Genomic DNA, 21,698 nt, shown 5'->3' on the forward strand with positions numbered 1-21,698 from the left:
GTGGGGGTGTGCATAGCAGAGGGGGTGAGCGACTCAACTGGGAGAACTGGGAGAACTGGGAAGGGCTCCCAGCCTGGAAGCTCCCCCTGCCCTGCAGGAAGCACAAAAATGGCTTTGCCCTGCCAGGCTCAGGGCTGGGGGCTCAAAGCTGGGTCTGGGGGGGTTTAGGCCTGGCCTTGGCACCACCCTGGGCACAAACTCACGCCGGGGTGAGCCCAGGTCCTGTCCTGGCTGTCACTCCCCCCTGGGTGGCCACAAACCCAGGAACACTTGAAGGTTTTCTTCCTCTGCCCATCTAAAGTCAGAATGAAGCGGCTCCTGCTGGTGGAGTTAAGCCCTTTGAACACTGAAATGGAGCAGGGCTGGGTGGGAAACACCTGGATTTGGGGATGGGAATCCAGCTCAAGCTGCTCCAGGCTGGGCTCTTCAGCCCCACATTTTGGGTGTTAAAAACAAAAAAAAAACACCATCCCAAGGTGGTTAAACTCTCAGTGCTTCCCTTGGTGGGGGGAGGAGGTGGGAAAACCATCAGAGCTCAAAGAGAAAACAGCAAAATAAAACCAAAGCTGCGCTACGGCTTCACAGTTGAAAAATAAAGAGGAAAAAAATTCAAGTCTAACTGGGATTCCTTTTCAGTTGCCCCAAAATCCCCGAAGGGGCAGGGGAGCCTTGCTCTGGTGGTTTTACACGCTCAGTTTTACACGCTCGGGCACAGCTCAACAGCTGGCCCGGGGCTCCAAACCTGGCTCAGCCCCTAGCCCGCAGCTGGAATTTGCAGAGAAGAGCTCCAGGATGGGAAATGCCCCAAATTTGGGTCCCTGCTGCCCCTCGGTGACACCACAAAGAGCCTGGGGCTGCCAGCCGGCACAAAACCCAACAAATCAACCAAAACCAACCCGGAAAAGTCAGAAGTGTGCAGAGCTCTGCCCCTGCCTGAGGCTCGGCTGCCACCTGGCTCCTGCCCCGGGACACGCGGGGACAGCCTGGGCTCATCGATTTGCAAATGAGGTAAATTAAAACTGACTGACAGCGGGCTGGGAGGGGAGGAGACCCACTGACCCCACCAACCCCCCCCGAGGTCACCCAGCCACATTCCCCGCAGGATCCTGCCCTTGGCACGCGGCTCCCAGCTGATTTCTTAAGTAAAATCTCCACTTTTTTAGACAAATTCTCCAATTTTTAGGGAAAATCTTCATTGTTTTAGTCAAAACCTCCTCTACATTTGGCCACCCGACGCAAGCCCTGTCCCCAAACCAGCCCATCACCAACCGCACCCTGAAAACAGCTCCCGCAGCACAAAGCTCCCGCCTGGCTCTGATGGGATTTGGTCACCCCATCCCTGTCCCTGCAGCTGGATCACACCCCCGGCCCCGATCCACCCAGAAAAGTCATTTATACCCTGAGAAATCCGCAGACTTCAGCCAAACCCCCAAAAAGCTGCGACCCTGGCGGTGCCCGGCACGAGCAAGGGGGGAAATCTGGAATTCACAGCCCGGTGCCAGCATCCCCTGTGGAGAAGGGACCCAGCAGCAGAGGCTCGGTCATAATCCCACAACCCCGTCCCAACTAATCCTAAATCAGCACCGCCCAATAACGCCAGCCTAACCCCAGCACAGAGGGGAACCCCCGGCGCCCCGAAACGCCCTGAACACAGCGGGGATTTCACAGCGCGGGGTTTATTCCACCCCTTCGTCCGTCCTTCCCCCACAAACCCCGCTACCTGCAGCCGCACTCGTCCACCACCATGTCCTCGTAGTGCCGCAGCACCACGTTGTCGCTGTTGTCGTAGTAGAGGATGGAGATGGGGGAGAGCCTGACGGGGACGCAGCAGGGCTGGGGGGTGCCCTGCGGGTCCAGCGAGTGCACCATGGTCTGCAGCACGGCGTGGTTGGTGCTGTTGAGCTCGGCCGCCAGCGGGAAGGGACAGTCCCCGCGGCAGTAGTTGGCCAGGTAGCCCTGGGGGGCGATGATCCAGTTCTCCCAGCCCACGTCGCTGAAGCTGATGTAGAGCCGGCGGGGCTTGCACAGGGGGCTGGGGGTCACCGGGGGGGTCGGGGCGCTCCTCCTCCTGCGGGCAGCCTGGCACTGCTGGCCCAGCGTCACCACCAGCAGCGAGGTGGCCGCGAAGGCGTCGGTGCTGGCGCAGAGGCTCCGCAGGGTCCCGCTGTCCCCGGCGCGGCCGCTCGCCGAGATCTCCAGCACCAAGGCCAAATTCCTGCCCGGCACCTTCCCGTCCTTCAGCGCCGCGCTCAGGTTGAACAGGAGGGATTTGCGCAGCTGGACAAATGACCGCTCCACCAGCGGCCTCCGGCCGGGCTGGGGCAGCCCCCGGGGGGACGCCGGGTACAGCCGGAGCTCCAAAACCCGCCCCGGGCTGGGGGAGTGGTAGGAGTTGTGGTGGAACTGGAGCTCCAGCTGGGCCATGGTCAGGCGCTCGCCCTCCTCGAGCGCGGAGAGGTTGAAGAACAGGAGCTTCCGCAGACACAGCCACCCCTGCGGCTGCCCCTCGGGGAGGAAGCGGCCTGACAAAGAAGGAGAAACAGGGGTGGGGGCGGCTGAACGCTCGGGCTGGGCAGGATCAGCTCCTGGGACGGGATGGGGGATCCCTGGGGCTGAGCAGGATCAGCTCCAGGGCTGGGAGAACCCTCGGGCTGAGCGGGATGAGCTCCAGGGCTGGAAGAACCCTCGGGCTGAGCAGGATGAGCTCCAGGGCTGGGGGATCCCTGGGGCTGAGCAGGATCAGCTCCAGGGCTGGGAGAACCCTCGGGCTGAGCGGGATGAGCTCCAGGGCTGGGAGAACCCTCGGACTGAGCAGGATGAGCTCCAGGGCTGGGGGATCCCTGGGGCTGAGCAGGATGAGCTCCAGGGCTGGGGGATCCCTGGGGCTGAGCAGGATCAGCTCCAGGGCTGGGGGAACCCTCGGGCTGAGCAGGATGAGCTCCAGGGCTGGGGGATCCCTGGGGCTGAGCAGGATCAGCTCCAGGGCTGGGGGATCCCTGGGGCTGAGCAGGATCAGCTCCAGGGCTGGGCTGGGGCTGAGCAGGATCGGGGAAAAGAGGGCGAGCAGCAGCGAATTTGGGGATCTGCCTGGTTTAGCCAGCCCGAGCCAAACAGGAACCACGAGAGGAAAGAGCTCTGGTGTGCCTTGAGCCCTAAGGGACGCCAATCAAACAGTCCCCAGGGGACTGAGAACGGCTCAGAGCAGCCAGATGTGCCGTGGGGTCAGCCAGATGTGCCGTGGGGTCAGCCAGATGTGCCGTGGGGTCAGCAAGAGGCGTTGGGACAATGAGGAGGGGGGGACACAGCCCGGGGGTCGAGCATCCCATCCCTGCCCGAGCTGCTGTTGATCCCGTTCCTGCACCCACATTCCCACTCACCTCCACCACCGTGGACCCCAAAGCCTGGGATCGGGACTGGGATCAAAGCAGCACCTCGGGAGGGATTTAGGGGGCTCCAGGACGGAGCCTGGCACAGCTGCCCCCTCACCGCCCGCCTCGGGGTCCCAAACCCATAAATCATCACCTACAGCAGCCGGAGGGACTCCAGCCCGCAGGGATTTCTCCTGGAATCCGGCTCCGGCCTCGGGACACAGGGAAGGAAGGAGCGGAGCCAAGCTCGATCCCAGCGAAAGCCCAAACGCGGCGTGGCTGTACCTTGGTCAGCGAAGACACGGACGATGTTGCCGGGGACATTAAACTCCTCCACCCTACAGGACTCCAGCTCTCCGTCCGGCCAGGGCAGCGCCTTCCTCTTCTGGAAGATCCTCCAGAGCACGGGCGGCACCGGGCCGGGGCTTTTGGGGCTGGGCTTGGCGCTCAGACCCAGCGATTTCAGCAGGGAGCTTTCCTGCGGGCTCAGCTCGGTGGCCAGGACGGGGCTCAGGAGAGCCCAGGCGAGGCTGCGGAGAAGCCACATCGCTGCTCTGCTCGCCCAGACAAAGAAGAGCCGGGGCCGGGACCCGGCGGGGGTTGGGTCCCTGATTGGAGCCTTTGATGGGCTCGGAGCTCAATCAGCACCGCGGGATTCCCGGCTCTGGGCAGAGGGTGGGATCCCTGCAGGCTCCCGGCACCCCTTAACCCTTTCAGGGGCTCCGCCGTCTCTCCCGCGTCTCCAGAGCGCCCACTCGGGCTCCAGCACGGTCCGTGGGGTCAGGGATGGGGATGGAAATCCAGCGCTGCTCACAAAAGCCCTGCCCGGAGCCGGGGGCAGACCCGGATCCGGCTCTTCCTCCCAAAAAAATCCCTTTTTTAACTCAATCACGGCGTCCAACGCTTCTCTCTTAAAGCCAACGACATCCAGCACATCAAGCCATCAAAGTCCTGCTTCACACGGCCCCAAAAACCATCGGCCCTGAAAAACCATCGGCCCCAAAACCACCAGTCCCCACCCAGCGCCGGGTCCTGCCCCAGCCAGGCACCCCCAGGTCCCCCAGTCCCTTCCTGGCCATCACAGCAGAGCTGCCACCACCACCTCGATGTCACAGCCCCCAAAAACAGCTGGAGCCACCCAGCTCAATGCCAGCACTGGAAAATTCCGTTTTATCCCCCCAAGGTCACCCCAGCTCTGCTCCGGCCCATCCTGGGGGATCAGATCCCTTCCTGCCCTGCAAGCTGCCCTGAAAAGCAAGGAATTCCAGCACTGGGATGCTGCTCTGACACCCTGGAAGTCACGGAGGGAGGGACAAGGTCCTGCCACAGCTTGGGGACATTCCCAGCAGCCCCATTCAGAGTCTGTCCCTGGCTCAGATGCAACAAGCCTGGGGGGGAATCACCGTGACAGACCAAACATGGAAGAAATCCCACAAATTCCCACCCTCCCACACCTGGAATTGATGCCCTGGATCCTCCTCCGGCTGCTCGGGGAGGGAGCTGTGGGTCCTGGCCTGGGAGGGGACAGCGAGGGGACAGCGAGGGACCCAAACCCACAGAGCTGCCCAGGACAGGGACCTGGAACCTGCAGGGCTGGAGCTGCCTGGAAACCCAGCCCCGGGAGCAGGAATTCTCTGTTCTTCCCAAAATCCCAGCCCTGGGAGCAGGAATTCTCTGTTCTTCCCAAAATCCCAGCCCTGGGAGCAGGAATTCTCTTTTCTTCACGAAATCCCAGCCCTGGGAGCAGGAATTCTCTTTTCTTCACGAAATCCCAGCCCTGGGAGCAGGAATTCTCTTTTCTTCCCAGAAATCCCAGCCCTGGGAGCAGGAATTCTCTTTTCTTCCCAGAAATCCCAGCCCTGGGAGCAGGAATTCTCTTTTCTTCATGAAATCCCAGCCCTGGGAGCAGGAATTCTCTGTTCTTCCTTCAGCAAGGGGACGGTCCTGGGGGGAATCCCCCAGCAGGGACCTGCAGGACCCTTTTGAAGCCACTCCAAGACCTACACGGGGCTTCCCAAGCTTTTCCAACCTCCTGGGCCTCCTCCAAGGGCTGGGCTGGAGCTCCTGAGGTGGATTTCCAGGCAGTGGGAGCTGCAGGTGACAGTGACTCCTCCGAGGTCACCTCTGCAGCCCCTGGGTGGCAGCTGGAGCACAGCTGGCCTCGGGGTCCCCTCCCCAGGGCAGGACAGGAGCTCCCCCTGCCCAGTTTGGAGCCGGACCCTGCAGGAGCAGCTGGGGGAGGCTCAGAGGGGGGGTCCAGGGGGCTGAGAACGTGGAGCAACACCAGGGACACAAAGCCAGCCCCAGACCCTACCTGGGCCAGCACAGCCACCAGTCTCCCAGCCAAACTGGGCCACAGAGAGCCCCCCAGCCCCAGGGGACAGGTGACAGGGCACAGCCCAGCCCCGAGGGGCCCTGTCCTGGCAGTGGCGTGTCCTCCCCGGCTCCGGGCAGGGCTGGCAGGGGGCAGGGGGGAAGTTCTCCTTGGGCCTGTCCTTGGCAGGGTCCCAGAGCAGGGTCCTGGGCAGTGCCAGGCCCTGGCAGCCGTGGCCATGCCGCCCTCACAACCTCTTGTCCTTCACGAGGCCGTTCTTGAGGTGCAGCCTGGGGAAGAGCAGAGCCCGTGGTCAGCCCCGTGTCCGCAGCAAATCCCCTCCCTCATCTCCCTGCGGGGGACACTCCTGTCCCCGGATTTGGGCAGTTTGATGGGTCCAGCACCAGGTGCTCCCACAGGGAAAAGCTCCAGGGAGAGCTCAGAGCCCCTTGCAGGGCGGCTGAGAGGGACTGGGGACAAGGGATGGAGGGACAGGACACAGGGAATGGATTTAAACTGGGAACAGGGAGATTTGGGTGGGATATTGGGAAGGGATTCCTGGCTGGGAGGGAATGGGATGGAATTCCCAGAGCAGCTGTGGCAGCCCCTGGGTCCCTGGAAGTGTCCCAGGTGTGGAACTGGATGTGCTTTAGGGTTTTCCCACCCAAACCAGTCTGGAATTCCACGTACCCTTCCTTCAGAGCCCGGGGCAGTTGGATCCCAGCCTCCTTCCCGGCTTTCCTGCTCTCCTCCACGTCGTACTCACGGACATCGTTCACCTCCTGCATCTGCCCCAGCAGCACCTTGGCCACGAACAGCACGATGTACTGGGGGCACGGGGGGACAGAGACCCTCAGGCACGGCCCGAGCCCGGGGGGGACCTTTCCCTGCTGCCCCCCACCCCATTTCGGGCAGGGCAGCTCCCCCCGGGATGGTCACAGCCCCGGGATGGGGTTTGTGACTCGGAGCAGAATTCCTGGGAGGTTTCATCCCGGGGATGATGGAATCAGCAGCTCCCTGCCCTGCTCTGCCCTGCCCCTCTCCACCCCTCCCCACAGCCTGGGGCTTGCAGGAACATTCCCACCTCTCTGGAATCCCCATTCTGGGACGCAGGAACATTCCCAGGACGTTCACACCTCTCTGGAATCCCCATTCTGGGATGCAGGAACATTCCCAGGACGTTCACACCTCTCTCAAATCCCAGCCGCTGTTATCACTCCCGCTGTGGATCCCCGGGGTGTCAGACAGTCTGAATTCCCAAGGGAACCCCCCAGAACCTCCTCCATCCCTGCAATCCCAGCAGCAGCGAGGACAGGGTGGACCCCAAGGAGAGCGGACATTTCCCTGCTGTCCCCAGCCCCAGTTTGGGCCGGGCAGCTCCATGTGGAGGCCGGGATCACCCACCAGGAACCAGTAGATGTTCATCAGGGTGAGCACGAGCAGCAGGGCGTTGAAGAAGAAGTAGAAGGGGATGTTGGGGACAGACTGGAGGCTGGAGTGGCAGGTGGCGTAGAGCACCTTGAGGGGGAACCAGTAGAGACGGAACCAGAACCTGCCGGGGACAGGGACAGCGCGGGGTCAGCGTCCCCCAGCACAGGACAGAGCCAGCACAGCCTGCTGCTCCCCTGAACCCCAATCCCTGCTCCTGGGGAAGGGACAGAGCCAGCACAGCCTATCCATCCATCCATCCATCCATGGATCCATCCATCATCCATCCATCATCCATCCATCATCCATCATCCATCCATCCATGGATCCATCCATCATCCATCATCCATCATCCATCCATCCATCCATCCATCCATGGATCCATCCATCCATCCATGGATCCATCCATCCATCCATCATCCATCATCCATCCATCCATCCATCCATCATCCATCATCCATCATCCATCCATCATCTATCCATCATCCATCATCCAGCCATCATCCATCATCCATCCATCATCCATCCATCATCCATCCATCATCCATCATCCATCCATCCATCATCCATCCATCATCCATCATCCATCCATCCATCATCCATCCATCCATCCATCATCCATCCATCATCCATCCATCCATCATCAATCCATCATCCATCCATCCATCATCCATCATTCATCATCCATCCATCCATCCATCATCCATCCATCATCCATCCATCATCCATCCATCCATCATCAATCCATCATCCATCCATCCATCATCCATCCATCATCCATCCATCCATCATCCATCATTCATCATCCATCCATCCATCATCCATCATCCATCCATCCATCATCCATCATTCATCATCCATCATCCATCCATCATCCATCCATCCATCCATCATCCATCCATCATCCATCCATCCATCATCCATCATCCATCATCCATCCATCATCCATCCATCATCCATCCATCCATCCATCCATCATCCATCCATCCATCCATCCATCCATCCATCCATCATCCATCCATCATCCATCCATCCATCATCCATCATCCATCATCCATCCATCATCCATCCATCATCCATCCATCCATCATCCATCCATCCATCCATCCATCCATCATCCATCCATCATCCATCATCCATCCATCCATCATCCATCATCCATCATTCATCATCCATCCATCCATCCATCCATCCATACATCCATCCATCATCCATCATCCATCCATCATCCATCCATCATCCATCCATCCATCCATCATCCATCCATCATCCATCCATCCATCCATCCATCATCCATCCATCATCCATCCATCATCCATCCATCATCCATCCATCCATCCATCCATCCATCCATCATCCATCCATCCATCCATCCATCCATCCATCCATCCATCCTCCAGCTCTTTGTTTTCCTCCCCGGGCCCCAGGAGGAGCTGGAATCTGGGGCAGCCCCGCCTCCCTTTTCCTGCTGGGAAAAGCTCCCCCTCCTCCTCCTCCTCCTCCTCCTCCTCCTCCTCCTCCTCCCCCGTGCCCGTGCCCGGGGTCATTTGTCCCCGCAGTGTCTCAGAATTTCACAGGCCTGGAATTTCACAGCCCCAGCACTACAGAGGGATTCCGGCTCCGCGGGGAGCCAAAAATCCCCCAGGACATGGTGGGGGGTCCCAAAAACCAGGAGGAGGGAGGGGACTGGGATCAGGGGGACAAAAATCCTCCAAGGGGGGTCAGGATTGGGATCAGGGGAGGGTCAGGAGTGGGATGGGGACACAAATCCAGCAGGGAAGAAGGTCAGGAGTGGAATGGGGACCCAGACCCACCAGGGAAGGTCAGAACTGGGATCTGGGGACACAGACCCACCAGGGAGGGTTGGATTTGGGATCAGGGGTAGCAGACCCACCAGGGAGGGTCAGGATGAGGATATGGGGACACAGACCCACCAGGGAGGTTCAGGATTGGGATCAGGGACCCAGACCCACCACGGAGGGTCAGGATTGGGATCAGGGACCCAGACCCACCACGGAGGTTCAGGATTGGGATCAGGGACCCAGACCCACGACGGAGGGTCGGGTTTGGGATCAGGGGACCCAGACCCACTAGGAAGGGTCAGGATTGGGATCAGGGACCCAGACCCACCAGGGAGGGTCAGGATTGGGATCAGGGACCCAGACCCACCACGGAGGGTCAGGATTGGGATCAGGGACCCAGACCCACCAGGAAGGGTCAGGACTGGGATCAGAGACCCACCACGGAGGGTCGGGTTTGGGATCAGGGGACCCAGACCCACCAGGGAGGGTCAGGATTGGGATCAGGGACCCAGACCCACCACGGAGGGTCGGGTTTGGGATCAGGGACCCAGACCCACCAGCTGACGCTGAAGGCGAGGCAGCCGATGTTGGAGATGACGTCGTTGAGGCGGTGGTAGACCCCGGCGCGGTGCTTGAAGTAGACGTTGAGCTTGGTGAACTCCAGCTGCACGTCATTGACGTCGTGCAGGAACAGCACCAGGATGCCCACGTTGTGGTACCTGGGGAGGGAAAATGGGAAAAACGGGGAAAAAACACGGGGAAATGGGGAGAAACCATGGGGAAATGGGGAAAAATGGGGAAATGGGGAAAAACACAGGCGTAATGGGGAAAACCACGGCAGAATGGGAAAAAAACCACGGGGAATGGGGAAAAACAGCGGGGAAATGGGAAAAAAAACATGGGGAATGGGGGAAAATGGGAAAATGGGAAAAAGCCATGGGGAAATGGGGAAAAACCATGAGGAAAATGGGGGAAAATGGGGAAATAAGGGTCAAAACAGGGAAAAAGGGGGGAAAATGGGGAAAAAGGGGGGAAACAAAGGAAAAAAGGGGTAAAAACATGGGGAAGAAAGGGGGGAAATGGGGAAATAAGGGTTTAAAACAGAGAAAAAGGGGGGAAAAACAGGAAAAAAAGGGGGGAAATGGGGGGAAAAGGGGGAAAGCAGGGGAAAGTGGTGGAATAAAGTGGGAAAGCAGAGAAATAAAGGGGGGGGAAGGGGAAAAGCAGCGAAAAAGAGGGGAAAAAAGGGGGAAAGCAGGGCAAAAAGGGAAAAAACGGGGAGCAGCGTTGATGCTGGCTCCCAGCCGGGCGTTCCCTGCGCCATCCCGGCATCCGCAGCCGGCTCCGGAGCCCTCCGCGAGCTCGCCGTGGCCCGTTCGCGGGAAGGTCCCGCGGGATCCCGCAGGAGGGGCTCACCTGAAGGCGTAGGAGGAGGCGATGAGGGTCAGGGCCACGACGTGGTGCAGCAGCATCACCAGCGAGTCCTTGCGCCACGTGTCCATGTAGGCGGTGGCGTAGAGCGAGTGGCCGTAGAAGCTGCCCTGCAGCAGGTAGGCGACGGCGATGTCCGTGGGCACCTCCATGCCCCGCTGCCAGCCTGGAGGAGCAGGAACCAGGGTGGGGTGGTGTTTGTCGTGATATCAGTAATAATCGATACGGTTATAGGTTAGCGGTAAGGAGTAGGCGGTGTTGTTGTAGGAGAAATGAAGATAATTTGCGTTATTATCGGTTATCGTTCGGTAATAGTCTGTGTTGTTATAGAGGGTCACGAGATGATCAGGTGGGTTATTGTGGGAAAGTAAAAATAATCTTTGTTATTATAAAAAGCATTGTTGTAATGGATAATAATATATTATGAAATAAAAAGAAAAGAAAAGAAAAGAAATTTTAAAAAATTAAAAATTAAAAAAAAATTTAAAATTAAAAAAGTTTAAAAAGTTAAAAAAAAATTTTTAAAAAATTAATAAAAATAAATGAAAATAAAAAAAAAATTAAAATAAAAAATTAAAAAATAAACAATTAAAAATTAATAAAAAATAAAAATAAAAAATAAAAAATAAAAAATAAAAAATAAAAAATAAAAAATAAAAAAATAAAAAATAAAAATTATTATAAAAATCAACTTTATTATTGTAGAAGAATAAAAATATTCGGTATTATTATAGATCATTATCAAATAATTATATATATTACTATAGAAAAATCAAAATCATATATATGATTGTAGAAAATTTAAAATCATCTATGTGATTATAGAAAAATTTAAATAATCTATGTTATTATAGATGATCAGAAAATAGTAATTTATATTATTATAGAAAAATAAAAATCATCTATGTTTTTATAGATTATTAGAAAATAATAACCTATATTATTATAGAAAAATTAAAATAATTTATATTTTTATAGATTATTAGAAAATAATAACATGTATTACTACAGAAAAATAAAAATCATCTATATTATTATAGATTATTATAAAATAATGGGGCAATTTTAAACAATTTTTAACCCTGGTTTGTGCAGGGGTTGGAATGAGGGGATTTTAACCCTGGTTTGCTGCCCCTGGCCCAGGCCGTGAGCTGATCTTCAGGATCCTTTCCAACCCAGCCCATTCCATGATTTAATTGTCCGTGATTTGATTGTCCATGATTCGATTGTCCCTGATTTGATTGATTCCTGCTTTACCTGCTCAGCCCCTCTGGCAGCCACCAAGTGACTCAAGGAAAAAATGCTGGGACACCCCCGTGTCCCTTTCTGCACCTGGAGCAGGACAAAAAAAGGGGATTTCGGGGGCGGCCCCGCTTTGCTCACCATGGAAGACGGAGGGGGGGTCGTGGAAGAAGGGGTAGTCGGTGCAGAAGAGCAGGTAGGCGCCGTAGGACCACGACAAGGAGTAGAAAAGCAACTTCCAGGCACTCTCGGGCATCTTGGCAGCATCTTTGGGCTGCAGCTTGCACCACTCCCCGAAGGGCTGCGAGGAAAAGGGGGAATTTCATCAGCGAGGGGGGGAGGAGCGTCCCCAGGGGATCCATCATCCATCCATCCATCATCCATCCATCCATCCATCATCCATCCATCATCCATTATCCATCATCCATCCATCCATCCATCATCCATCCATCATCCACCCATCCATCATCCATCCATCCATCCATCATCCATCCATCATCCATTATCCATCATCCATCCATCCATCCCTCATCCATCCATCCATCCATCCATCCATCCATCCATCCATCATCCATCATCCATCCATCATCCATCATCCATCATCCATCCATCCATCCATCCATCCATCCATCCATCCATCCATCCATCATCCATCATCCATCCATCATCCATCATCCATCATCCATCCATCCATCATCCATCCATCATCCATCCATCATCCATCATCCATCCATCATCCATCATCCATCATCCATCCATCCATCCATCATCCATCCATCCATCCATCATCCATCCATCATCCATCATCCATCCATCATCCATCCATCATCCATCCATCCATCATCCATCATCCATCATCCATCCATCCATCCATCCATCCATCCATCCATCATCCATCCATCCATCATCCATCATCCATCCATCATCCATCATCCATCATCCATCCATCCATCCATCCATCCATCCATCCATCCATCATCCATCATCCATCAATTCTTCATCCTGGCTCCCCGAGGGGACAGGGACAACCTGGGAGTCACAGGAAAACATGGAACAGCCTCGTGTTTTGGGGGAATAAATGGATCCAGCCTCATTTTTTTGGGAATAAACTCATCCAGCGTGGCACAGTGCCATGCTTTTTGGGAATAAACAGGCCCAGCATGGCACAGCCTCATTTTTTGGGGGGAAATGGACCCAGCAAGGCACAACCCAGGGTTTTTGGGAATGAATGGACCCAGCACGGCACAGCCCCAGATTTTTTGGGAATAAATGGACCCAGCACGGCACAGCCCCAGATTTTTTGGGAATAAATGGACCCAGCTCCCATCAGGGCAGTGACAGCTCCAGGGTCCCTCCGGAGCCCCCGGACACGGCCCAGGCCAGGGGGGCACAGGGAGGTGTTTGGGGGATCCAGAGCACTGAGAATTCCCAAATCCCTCCCAGAACCGCCCTGGGAGCTCCGGATGAGCCGGGGTGAAAACAAAACTCCTGCAGAGTAACTGGACCCTGCCCGGGTCAGCACTTTCTGCTCCTAAATTAAGGCCCCAGCTGTCCCCAGGCCTTGGCCCCTTTTCCAGGGGCTCCAATCCCAAAAGCTCTGGGATTTCTGGACACGTCCCACGCCGGGAGCAGCTGCCGAGGCCTTTTCCAAGGGGAAAAGAGGAGCAAGCTCGGAGGGGGAATAAATAATGCACAGAAAGCGTCAGTTCCACAGGGCAGGGACACGGGGACAGCCACGGGGATTTGGGATCCTCAGATCCCTGCTCACCCCACAGGGGTTTGGGGTGGAGGGGACCACAGGGGTCTGTGGGGTCTGTGGGGTCTGTGGGGTCTGTGGGGCAGGGATTCCCTATCCCAGGGTGGATTTGGGATCTGAACTCAGCCTCAGATCCCTGCTCACCCCACAGGGGTTTGGGGCGGAGGGGACCACAGGGGTCTGTGGGGTCTGTGGGGTCTGTGGGGCAGGGATTCCCTATCCCAGGGTGGATTTGGGATCTGAACTCAGCCTCAGATCCCTGCTCACCCCACAGGGGTTTGGGGTGGGAGGCCCTCCAGGGGTCACCCAGCTCCAGCCCTTCCCCAATCCCGGGGCTCCGGAGCAGGAGGGGAGGGACCTGCAGCCCCCTGGGGACACGGGGGGCACGGGGGACACGGGGGGCACGGGGGGCACGGGGGGCACGGGGGACAGAGGGGACAGTGGGGGCACGGGGGACACGGGGGGCATGGGGGACACGGGGGACAGAGGGGACAGTGGGGACACGGGGGACACGGGGGGCATGGGGGACACGGGGACAGAGGGGACACGGGGGGCACGGGGGGCACGGGGGACACGGGGGGCACGGGGGCACGGGGGACACGGAGGGCACAGGGGACACGGGGGACACGGGGGACAGAGGGGACAGTGGGGGCACGGGGGGCACGGGGGGCACGGGGGGCACGGGGGACACGGGGGGCACGGGGGTGTCCCTGGGGCTGCCGCAGGCGCCTGTGAGGTGGAGGGGGGTGGGGGGTGTCCTCCCATCACCCGGCTGCCGTTGCCATGGTGACGGCGCAGAGATGCCTGTTGCTACGGGCGACGGAGCCGCGGCGGGAGCCGGGATCTGGCTCGGGCTGGAGGAGCCCAGCGCTGCTGGCTGTGATGTCACGGGGCTCTGCTTAAAGGGCAACCTCCCCCTGCTTCCCCTCCTCCTCCTCCTCCTCCTCCTCCTCCCCCGGGATGGGGGAAGGGGCTGGGGCAGGAGCTGGGGCTGCCCGCGGGGTCGGGAACGCCCGCGGCGAGGAGAGAACGCGGCTGCTCCCTTCGCCAGCCTCCGGCACAGCCCGAAATCCACACCCGGGGATCCCTAAATCCACAGCCGGGGATCCCTAAATCCACAGCCGGGGATCCCGAAATCCACACCCAGGGATCCCTAAATCCACACCCGGGGATCCCGAAATCCACAGCCGGGGATCCCGAAATCCACAGCCAGGGATCCCGAAATCCACACTCAGCTCCAGGGATCCCTAAATCCACAGCCGGGGATCCCGAAACCCACATCCAGGGATTCCTAAATCCACAGCCGGGGATCCCAAAATCCACAGCCGGGGATCCCGAAATCCACAGCCGGGGATTCCTAAATCCACAGCCGGGGATCCCTAAACCCACAGCCGGGGATCCCTAAACCCACACCCAGGGATCCCAAAATCCACACCCAGGGATTCCTAAATCCACACTCAGCTCCAGGGATCTCTAAATCCACACCCAGGGATCCCTCAATCCACACACAAGGATCCCTAAATCCACAGGCAGGGACCCCTAAATCCATACACAGGGATCCCTAAATCCACCCCAAGCTCCAGGGACCCCTAAATCCACACCCAGGGACCCCTAAATCCACCCCCAGCCCCAGCAGCAGGACCCGGGAGAGGCGGGCAGGGGGAAGGGGCATCCAGTGCGGAGGAGTTGGATGCCCCAGGCCGGAGCCCGGCGGTGCCAGGGCTGCTGCCAGGGCTGGCTGCGGGCACAGAACGTTCCCGGGGGACACAAAGGAGCGGCTGGCACGGAGCATCCCCGGGAACTGGCAGTGCCAGCGGGAGGGACGAGCCAGGACAGCTCCCGAGCCCTGCCCGGCCTCACCCAGAGGCTCCTGGCCCTTCCCAGGGCTGTGGGGTGCCCCCTGTGCCCCCTGTGCCCAGGCTGGCACGGCTCCCGGATCGGCCACCGCAGGGATGGGGCTCCCGAAGGATCCCAGAGTGCCTGGGGGTGGGAGGACCCCGGACCCAGCAGCTCCCACCGGCCCGGAGCTGCAGAGCCCAGCCTGGCCCGGGCACTGCCAGGGACGGGGCGGCCGCAGCTTTTTTGGGAATTCCACCCCACGTGGAGCGATTCCCCCCAGCATCCCCCCTCCAGCGCTGCCCTGGCAGCCTCCAAGAGGCAAAACCAGGAAAAAAAATCCCTGAGCTGTGAGGCCGGCAGTGACTGTCACCCACCCCAGCTCCGTGCCTCAATTTCCCCGCACCGTGCCAAGCTCTGCACAACATTTCCCAGCTCCACCAGTGGGAAAAGGCGATTTCCCCACCAGAATATCGAGCAGAAGTTCTTTTATCCCCTCGATTCCGCGTCGCTGGCGGGGAGAGGAGCAGCGGGAGCCGCCGGGAGGACGCCCCGGCGCTGACACAGCAGAGCAGCCCCGCTCCCGGGGGGATAAAGGGCCCTTTGTTGTGGCCTTTTTCCCTCCGCAGCTCCCAGGGCCGGTGCCCAGAGGAGGAAAAAGCAGAGCCTGCCCCAGCTGGGTGTCCCACAGCGGGCTGGGGGCACTGCTGGGGGCTGGGGAAGGAAATCCCGGCAGCGCGGGGGAAGCTGCAGAGAGGAGCCCGGGCAGCCTGAAGCGGCAGCTCGCACCTCCCCCGCCCCGGGGGCTGCTCTGAACCGCTGCCCCCGGCCCAGCTGCCCCCCTGCCCTGCTGCCCCCTGCCCTGCTGCCCCCTGCCCTGCTGCCCCCGGCCCTGCTGCCCATTGCCCTGCTGCCCCCGGCCCTGCTGCCCCCCGGCTCTGCTGCCCCCCTGCCCTGCTGCCCCCCGCCCTGCTGCCCCCTGCCCTGCTGCCCCCCGCCCTGCTGCCCCCTGCCCTGCTGTCCCCCGGGCCTGCTGCCCATTGCCCTGCTGCCCCCCGCCCTGCTGCCCCCTGCCCTGCTGCCCCCCGGCCCTGCTGCCCCCCGGCCCTGCTGCCCCCCGCCCTGCTGCCCCCCTGCCCTGCTGTCCCCCGGGCCTGCTGCCCCCTGCCCTGCTGCCCCCCTGCCCTGCTGCCCCCTGCCCTGCTGCCCCCGGCCCTGCTGCCCCCAGCCCTGCTGCCCCCTGCCCTGCTGCCCCCGGCCCTGCTGCCCCCCGGCCCTGCTGCCCCTGGCCCTGCTGCCCCCTGCCCTGCTGCCCCCCGGCCCTGCTGCCCCCCTGCCCTACTGCCCCCCGGCCCTGCTGCCCCCCAGCCCTGCTGCCCCCCGGCCCTGCTGCCCCCCTGCCCTGCTGCCCCCTGCCCTGCTGCCCCCTGCCCTGCTGCCCCCGGCCCTGCTGCCCCCTGCCCTGCTGCCCCCGGCCCTGCTGCCCCCAGCCCTGCTGCCCCCTGCCCTGCTGCCCCCTGCCCTGCTGCCCCCGGCCCTGCTGCCCCCCGGCCCTGCTGCCCCTGGCCCTGCTGCCCCCTGCCCTGCTGCCCCCCGGCCCTGCTGCCCCCTGCCCTGCTGCCCCCGGCCCTGCTGCCCCCCGGCCCTGCTGCCCCTGGCCCTGCTGCCCCCTGCCCTGCTGCCCCCTGCCCTGCTGCCCCGAACGCATTGCCCCGCCGAGACACCGGGGTGCCCCAAAAACCTGGCCACCAGCAGGGCAGAGCTGGGTTAGAGCTAGGCTTAGGGTCAGGGTTAGCGTTAGAGTTAAGGCTGGGGTTAGGGTTAGGGTGAGGGTGAGGGTCAGGGTTAGGGTTAGAGTTAAGGTTGGGGTTAGGGTTAGGGTTAGAGTTAGAGTTGAGTTAGAGTTAGAGTTAGAGTTAGAGTTAGAGTTAGAGTTAGAGTTAGAGTTAAGGTTAGGGTTAGGATTAGGGTTAGGTTTAGGGTTATGGTTAGGATTAGAGTTAAGGTTAGGCTTAGGGTTATGGTTAGGGTTAGGATTTTGTTTTGGGTTGGGGTTAGAATTAGATTTAGGTTTATGGTTAGGATTAGGGTTAGAGTTTGCCTTATTGTTATGGTTTGGGTTAGATTTAAGTTTAGGTTTAGGGTTAGGGTTAGCTGTACGTTTAGGATTAGGGTTGGGTTAGGGATATTGTTAAGTTTTGGGTTAGGTTTAGGATTATGGTTAGAGTTTGGGTCAGAGTTAAGATTAGGTTTAGTGTTAGGGTCAGCATTAGGTTGAGGTTTAGCGTAGGGTTAGTATTAAAGTTTCATTTTCGTTTAGAATTAAGGTTAGGGTAGGGTTAGGGTTAGGGTTAGGGTTAGGGTTAGGGTTAGGGTTAGCCTGATGGTTAGAATTTGTGTTAGAGTTAAGATTAAGTTTTGGGTTAGGATCAGTATTAGATTTAGGTTTAGGTTTAGGGTAGGGTTAGAATTAAAGTTTCATTTTGGTTTAGAATTAGGGTTAGGGTTAGGGTTAGGGTTAGGGTTAGGTTTATGGCTAGGCTTTGGGTTATGCTTTGGGTCAGGGTTGGGTTTGGATTAGGTTTAGGATTAGGGTTAGGGCTAGGGTTAGGGTTAGGTTTAGTACAACCTCCTGCCTGCTTCTGGTCCAAAAGTGGAGAATTTTGCCCTCTGCACAGCACAGCTTTGGGGACAGAGGGGACACCTGAGCTGCCCCAGTCCCAGCCTCTCCACCCAGGGGATTTTCCTCACTCCCAGTTCACTTCAGGGGCTTCCAGGGCGGTTGAGGGATCTCAGCAGTTCCAGGTGTGTCCAAATCCAGGTGTGCACCTGGATTTACCTGCCCCAGGGGAAGGAGGCAGCTCCAAGGGCTTCTCCCATTTGTTCCCCCCCTTTTTTTCCAGGCCCAGGGGCCCTCCGGGGCTTTAATTAGCACAGATGTGCTCAGGTTGCTGCTTTTTAATCCAACTCCTCCGGGCTGGCCCCAGCCACCCTCATGGGGACACCCCAAGGGCAGGGCTGGGGCCCCAGGGCAGCCCCAGAATCCTTGGAATCCCTGAATCCCAGGGCTCCAGGCATGGCAGAACTTCCCTGGAGCTCAGTTTTAATTTCTGGAGCTGCTCTGCAGCCCCAGGGGGCTCCTGCAGGTGTTTGTGCACCCAAAAATCCGCGGGACACAGAGCAGGGACTTGGATGAGGCCTGGGAAGGAGGGATAAATCCCACAGGGATGCTGGTTCCCGAGCACAGCTGACTCTGAGGGTCTTTCCCGACCTTTTAATCCACATTTCCTCCCCTAACTGGGATCTTTCCCACCCCAGCACAACCCCCTTGCTGTGAGGATTCTGTGAAGAAGCAGCAAAAGGACGAAAACTTGCTCGGAGAAGGACGAGGAGAAACCCAGGGCTGGAAAATCTCCAAGGCAAGGGAAACCCTTCCCATCCCCTGCAGCACCTCTGGGAGCCCCTGGGACCTGCTGGGACTGGGGTTTGGTGGGGTGAGAGCTGGGGCAGAGCCCGAGGCCGCAGCTGTGACCCCAGAGAGGGCGCAGCAGAGGCTCCAGCCCCTCCAGAGGTCTCTCAGGGTTTCTCCTGGTGCTGAGCTGAGCTGAGCTCTCGTGCTGGGAGCATTTCCAGGCCAGGGCCGTCCATGGCTCCTGAGCAGGAGGTGCTGGACACCAAGGAGTAATTTCAGCCCCTCAGCTCCCACGGGGAGAGGCTCCAAATGAGGAAGGATGGCCCGAGAAGCAAAATCCTGGGCAGGGGAGAAGTTCCCGGGCTCAAACAATTTTTTTTCTCCCCTTGAACCGTGCTGACCCAGCCCTGCCCTCCCAGGGGCTGTGAGACCCAAACCTGGCAGCTTTTACAGAAAAGCCACGATTCCCATCCTTCCCCACAGCAGTTCCAGCAAGGGAATTTTCCAATCTTTTTAAAATACAGCCCTGGAGGACGGAGCTGTCCCTCCCTGCTGCCGGGGGAAAGCTGATGCCACCAGAGCCCTGCTCAGCATCTCATCAGCATCAGCCACACGCAGCTGGAGCCACAGGAACCCCTCAGCCCCCCTGGCCCTTCTGCAGTTACAGCAGTGACCCATTTCCCCAGGGAGCGGCACCTCGGGGCTGCCAGGACCTGCCAGGGGCTGCCAGGACCTGCCAGGGAAATCCAGTCTGGCAAAAATTCCCAGCACTTTCCTCATCTACAGCCCCTTCAACCCCTGACAGGGGATGAGGGGGAAAACCCAGTCTGGCACAAATTCCCTGGGGATTCCTCACCCCCAGCCCCTTCAATGCACCATGGACAGACAGGGAATGAGGGAATGAGGGGAAAACCCAGTCTGGCACAAATTCCCAGCACTTTCCACACCCCCAGCCCTGGAGTGCTCAGGCTGGACCTTGCACAAGGTCGGGACCCCCCTGAGGAGCCCCTTCAGGGACACTTCAGGGACACTTCAGGGACAGCCTGCAGTGGCTCCCGCGGGATCCCTGAGGATCCAGGACCTGAGCGAGGCCCGGCCCAGCCTCCTCAAGGCCTGCGGGCACGCGGAGGTGACAAAAGGCTGGCCCCGACCCCAGAATCCTCCAGACCCCCGAGGGTTCTGCCCTGGAGAGGGGCAGAGGCCGGGGCAGAGCCGGCAGCACCTCCGGAGGAAGCGGAGCGGCGGCACAGGGAGGGACGCAGGGAGGGGACAGCCACCGCCGCACGGCCACCAAGAGCCGCTCCGCCTGCCCGGGGACTCCTGCCCGGCCTGTCCCCAAGCCCGGCAGCGGGGACAGCGCGGGGACAGCGGCGGGGACAGCGCGGGGGGAGCGCTCCGGGGCTGCGGGGCCGGGCGGAGGCAGCGCTGCATCCCCGCGCTGCAGCACCGAGCCGGGGACGGAGATCTGCTCCAAAAACCGCAGGAATGTGTCACCTCCGTGTCCCCTCCGTGTCCCCTCCGTGTCCCCTCTTCTTCCCCCCGGGCAAGGGACGAGCTGGGAATGAGCGGAAGGAAAAATCCGTGACCTTCTGGGGATGCGGGGATGGGAACGGGAGCGGGGGAGGAGCGGGGGGGGCTCTGCCGGCGCTCCGGGATGCTCAATCCTGCAGGATGCAGCCCCCTGGAAAAGGCATGGAAGCACGGAAAAACCCGGGAATAACTGGGAGGAAAAACCCGGGAATAACCGGGAAGAAAAACGCCTCAGCCTTGTGGGGGCAGGGATGGAAACGTGGAGGGGAAAATGGAGCAGGGGCGGCTCTGCCGGTGCTCCGGGATGCTCAGATCCTACAGGATGCAGCTCCCGGTAAACGGCACGGAACACCACGGGAAGAACCCGGGAATAACCGGGAAGAAATAACCTCAACCCTGAGGGGATGCGGGGATGGATCCGGGGGGGATGGGGCAGGGGGAAACGGAGCAGCGGGGGGGCTCTCCCGGTGCACCGGGACGCTCCATCCTCAGGGATGCAGCGCCGGAGGAGGGCACGGAACAACCTGGGAATAACCTGGAAGAAAATCCGCTCAGCCTTGCGGGGCTGCAGCGCCGGGAAGGCGGCGGCGGGAGGGGCGGGGGGGCTCTCCCGGTCCCTCGGGATGCTCCGCGCTGGGGGCACGCAGCTCCGGGAGCGCAAGCGGGGCGCATCCCTCCCCCCACGAACGCATGCCCCCCACATCCCCAACCCCGCAGCGGGGGCGGGCGCTGCCCCTCCGCGCTCCCCCCGCTGCCAGCCCCCGTTCCCCCCGCGGCCCGGAGCCCGGCACTGACCCGAAAGAGGCGGCGGGAGCAGGCGCGGCGCAGCGCGGTCCAGCCCAGCGCGCAGAGCCCGCACAGCAGCACCTCCGCCCAGCCCAGGTGCGCGTTCTCGGCCCAGGTGCGCAGCGCCAGCTGCCAGCCGCAGTCCCCGCAGCTCCGCGCGGCCGCGGCCAGGCTGCCGTAGCCCCGGCGGAGCAGCTCCCCGTAGCCGGGCATGGGCTCCGGAGGCGGCATCGCGGAGCTGCCACGGCCGCGGCCCCGCGCAGGCTCCGGCGGGGCGGGCACCGCGCTCCCCCCCCGCGCCGGTACCGGGCTGGAGCCGCCCCCTGGCACGGCCCGGCCCCCTCGGGCCCGGCCGGGGCTCCCGGAGGGGCGCGGGGAGCGGAGCGGGAGAGGGAAGAGCGCGGGGGGAGCGCGCTGCAGGCGCCGAGGAAAAAAATAAAACCAAAAAAAACCCCCGAATTTCGGTACCGGGGGTGATGGAAGCGGGGGGAGCCCCCGTGCCCAGCCCGGGGAGCGCGGGGGGCGGCGGCTGGAGGGGGCACGGCGATGCCAACAGCGCGGAGCCGCGGCTGCGGGGACGCGGGTGCCAGTTTGGGGTCTCAGTGCGAGTTTGGGGTCTCGGGTGGGAATTTGGGGTCTCAGGCGCCAATTGAGGGGATTCAAGTGCGAATTTGGGGTCTCAGGCGCCAATTGAGGGGATTCGAGTGCGAATTTGGGGTCTCAGGTGCCAATTGAGGGGATGCAAGTGCCAATTTGGGGTCTCAAGTGCCACTCTGGGGACTCGGGTGCCAGT

The 21,698-nt window shown here is 59.9% G+C and overlaps 3 protein-coding genes across 6 annotated transcripts in view; all 3 read right to left on the reverse strand.

Annotated features, from left to right (window-relative positions):
• COPE (COPI coat complex subunit epsilon) overlaps positions 1-21,698 on the reverse strand; it is a 200,031-nt gene that overhangs the window by 161,456 nt on the left and 16,877 nt on the right. The gene's annotated exons all lie outside the window — the stretch shown is intronic.
• On the reverse strand, positions 1,693-4,126 carry GDF1 (growth differentiation factor 1). The gene is made up of 2 exons (XM_068173756.1): positions 3,654-4,126; positions 1,693-2,522 (listed from the first exon to the last, which is right to left on the reverse strand). Exons 1-2 carry the CDS (start codon positions 3,913-3,915, stop codon positions 1,717-1,719), a joined length of 1,068 nt encoding a protein of 355 aa, XP_068029857.1. The 5' UTR covers positions 3,916-4,126; the 3' UTR covers positions 1,693-1,716.
• Positions 4,257-21,271, reverse strand: CERS1 (ceramide synthase 1). Of its 2 annotated transcripts, none has more exons than XM_068173758.1 (7): positions 20,915-21,271; positions 11,727-11,886; positions 10,329-10,509; positions 9,470-9,631; positions 7,087-7,234; positions 6,373-6,485; positions 4,257-5,972 (listed from the first exon to the last, which is right to left on the reverse strand). In XM_068173758.1, the coding sequence occupies exons 1-7, from the start codon at positions 21,134-21,136 to the stop codon at positions 5,930-5,932; spliced, it is 1,029 nt and encodes a 342-aa protein (XP_068029859.1). In that variant the 5' UTR covers positions 21,137-21,271; the 3' UTR covers positions 4,257-5,929. The 2 variants fall into 2 exon arrangements, with proteins under 2 accessions (XP_068029859.1, XP_068029858.1); XM_068173757.1 differs by having other exon boundaries at positions 6,373-6,509; positions 20,915-21,265.

The sequence above is a fragment of the Anomalospiza imberbis genome, chromosome 27 (assembly GCF_031753505.1).
Source record: "Anomalospiza imberbis isolate Cuckoo-Finch-1a 21T00152 chromosome 27, ASM3175350v1, whole genome shotgun sequence".
Lineage (NCBI taxonomy): Eukaryota > Metazoa > Chordata > Aves > Passeriformes > Viduidae > Anomalospiza > Anomalospiza imberbis.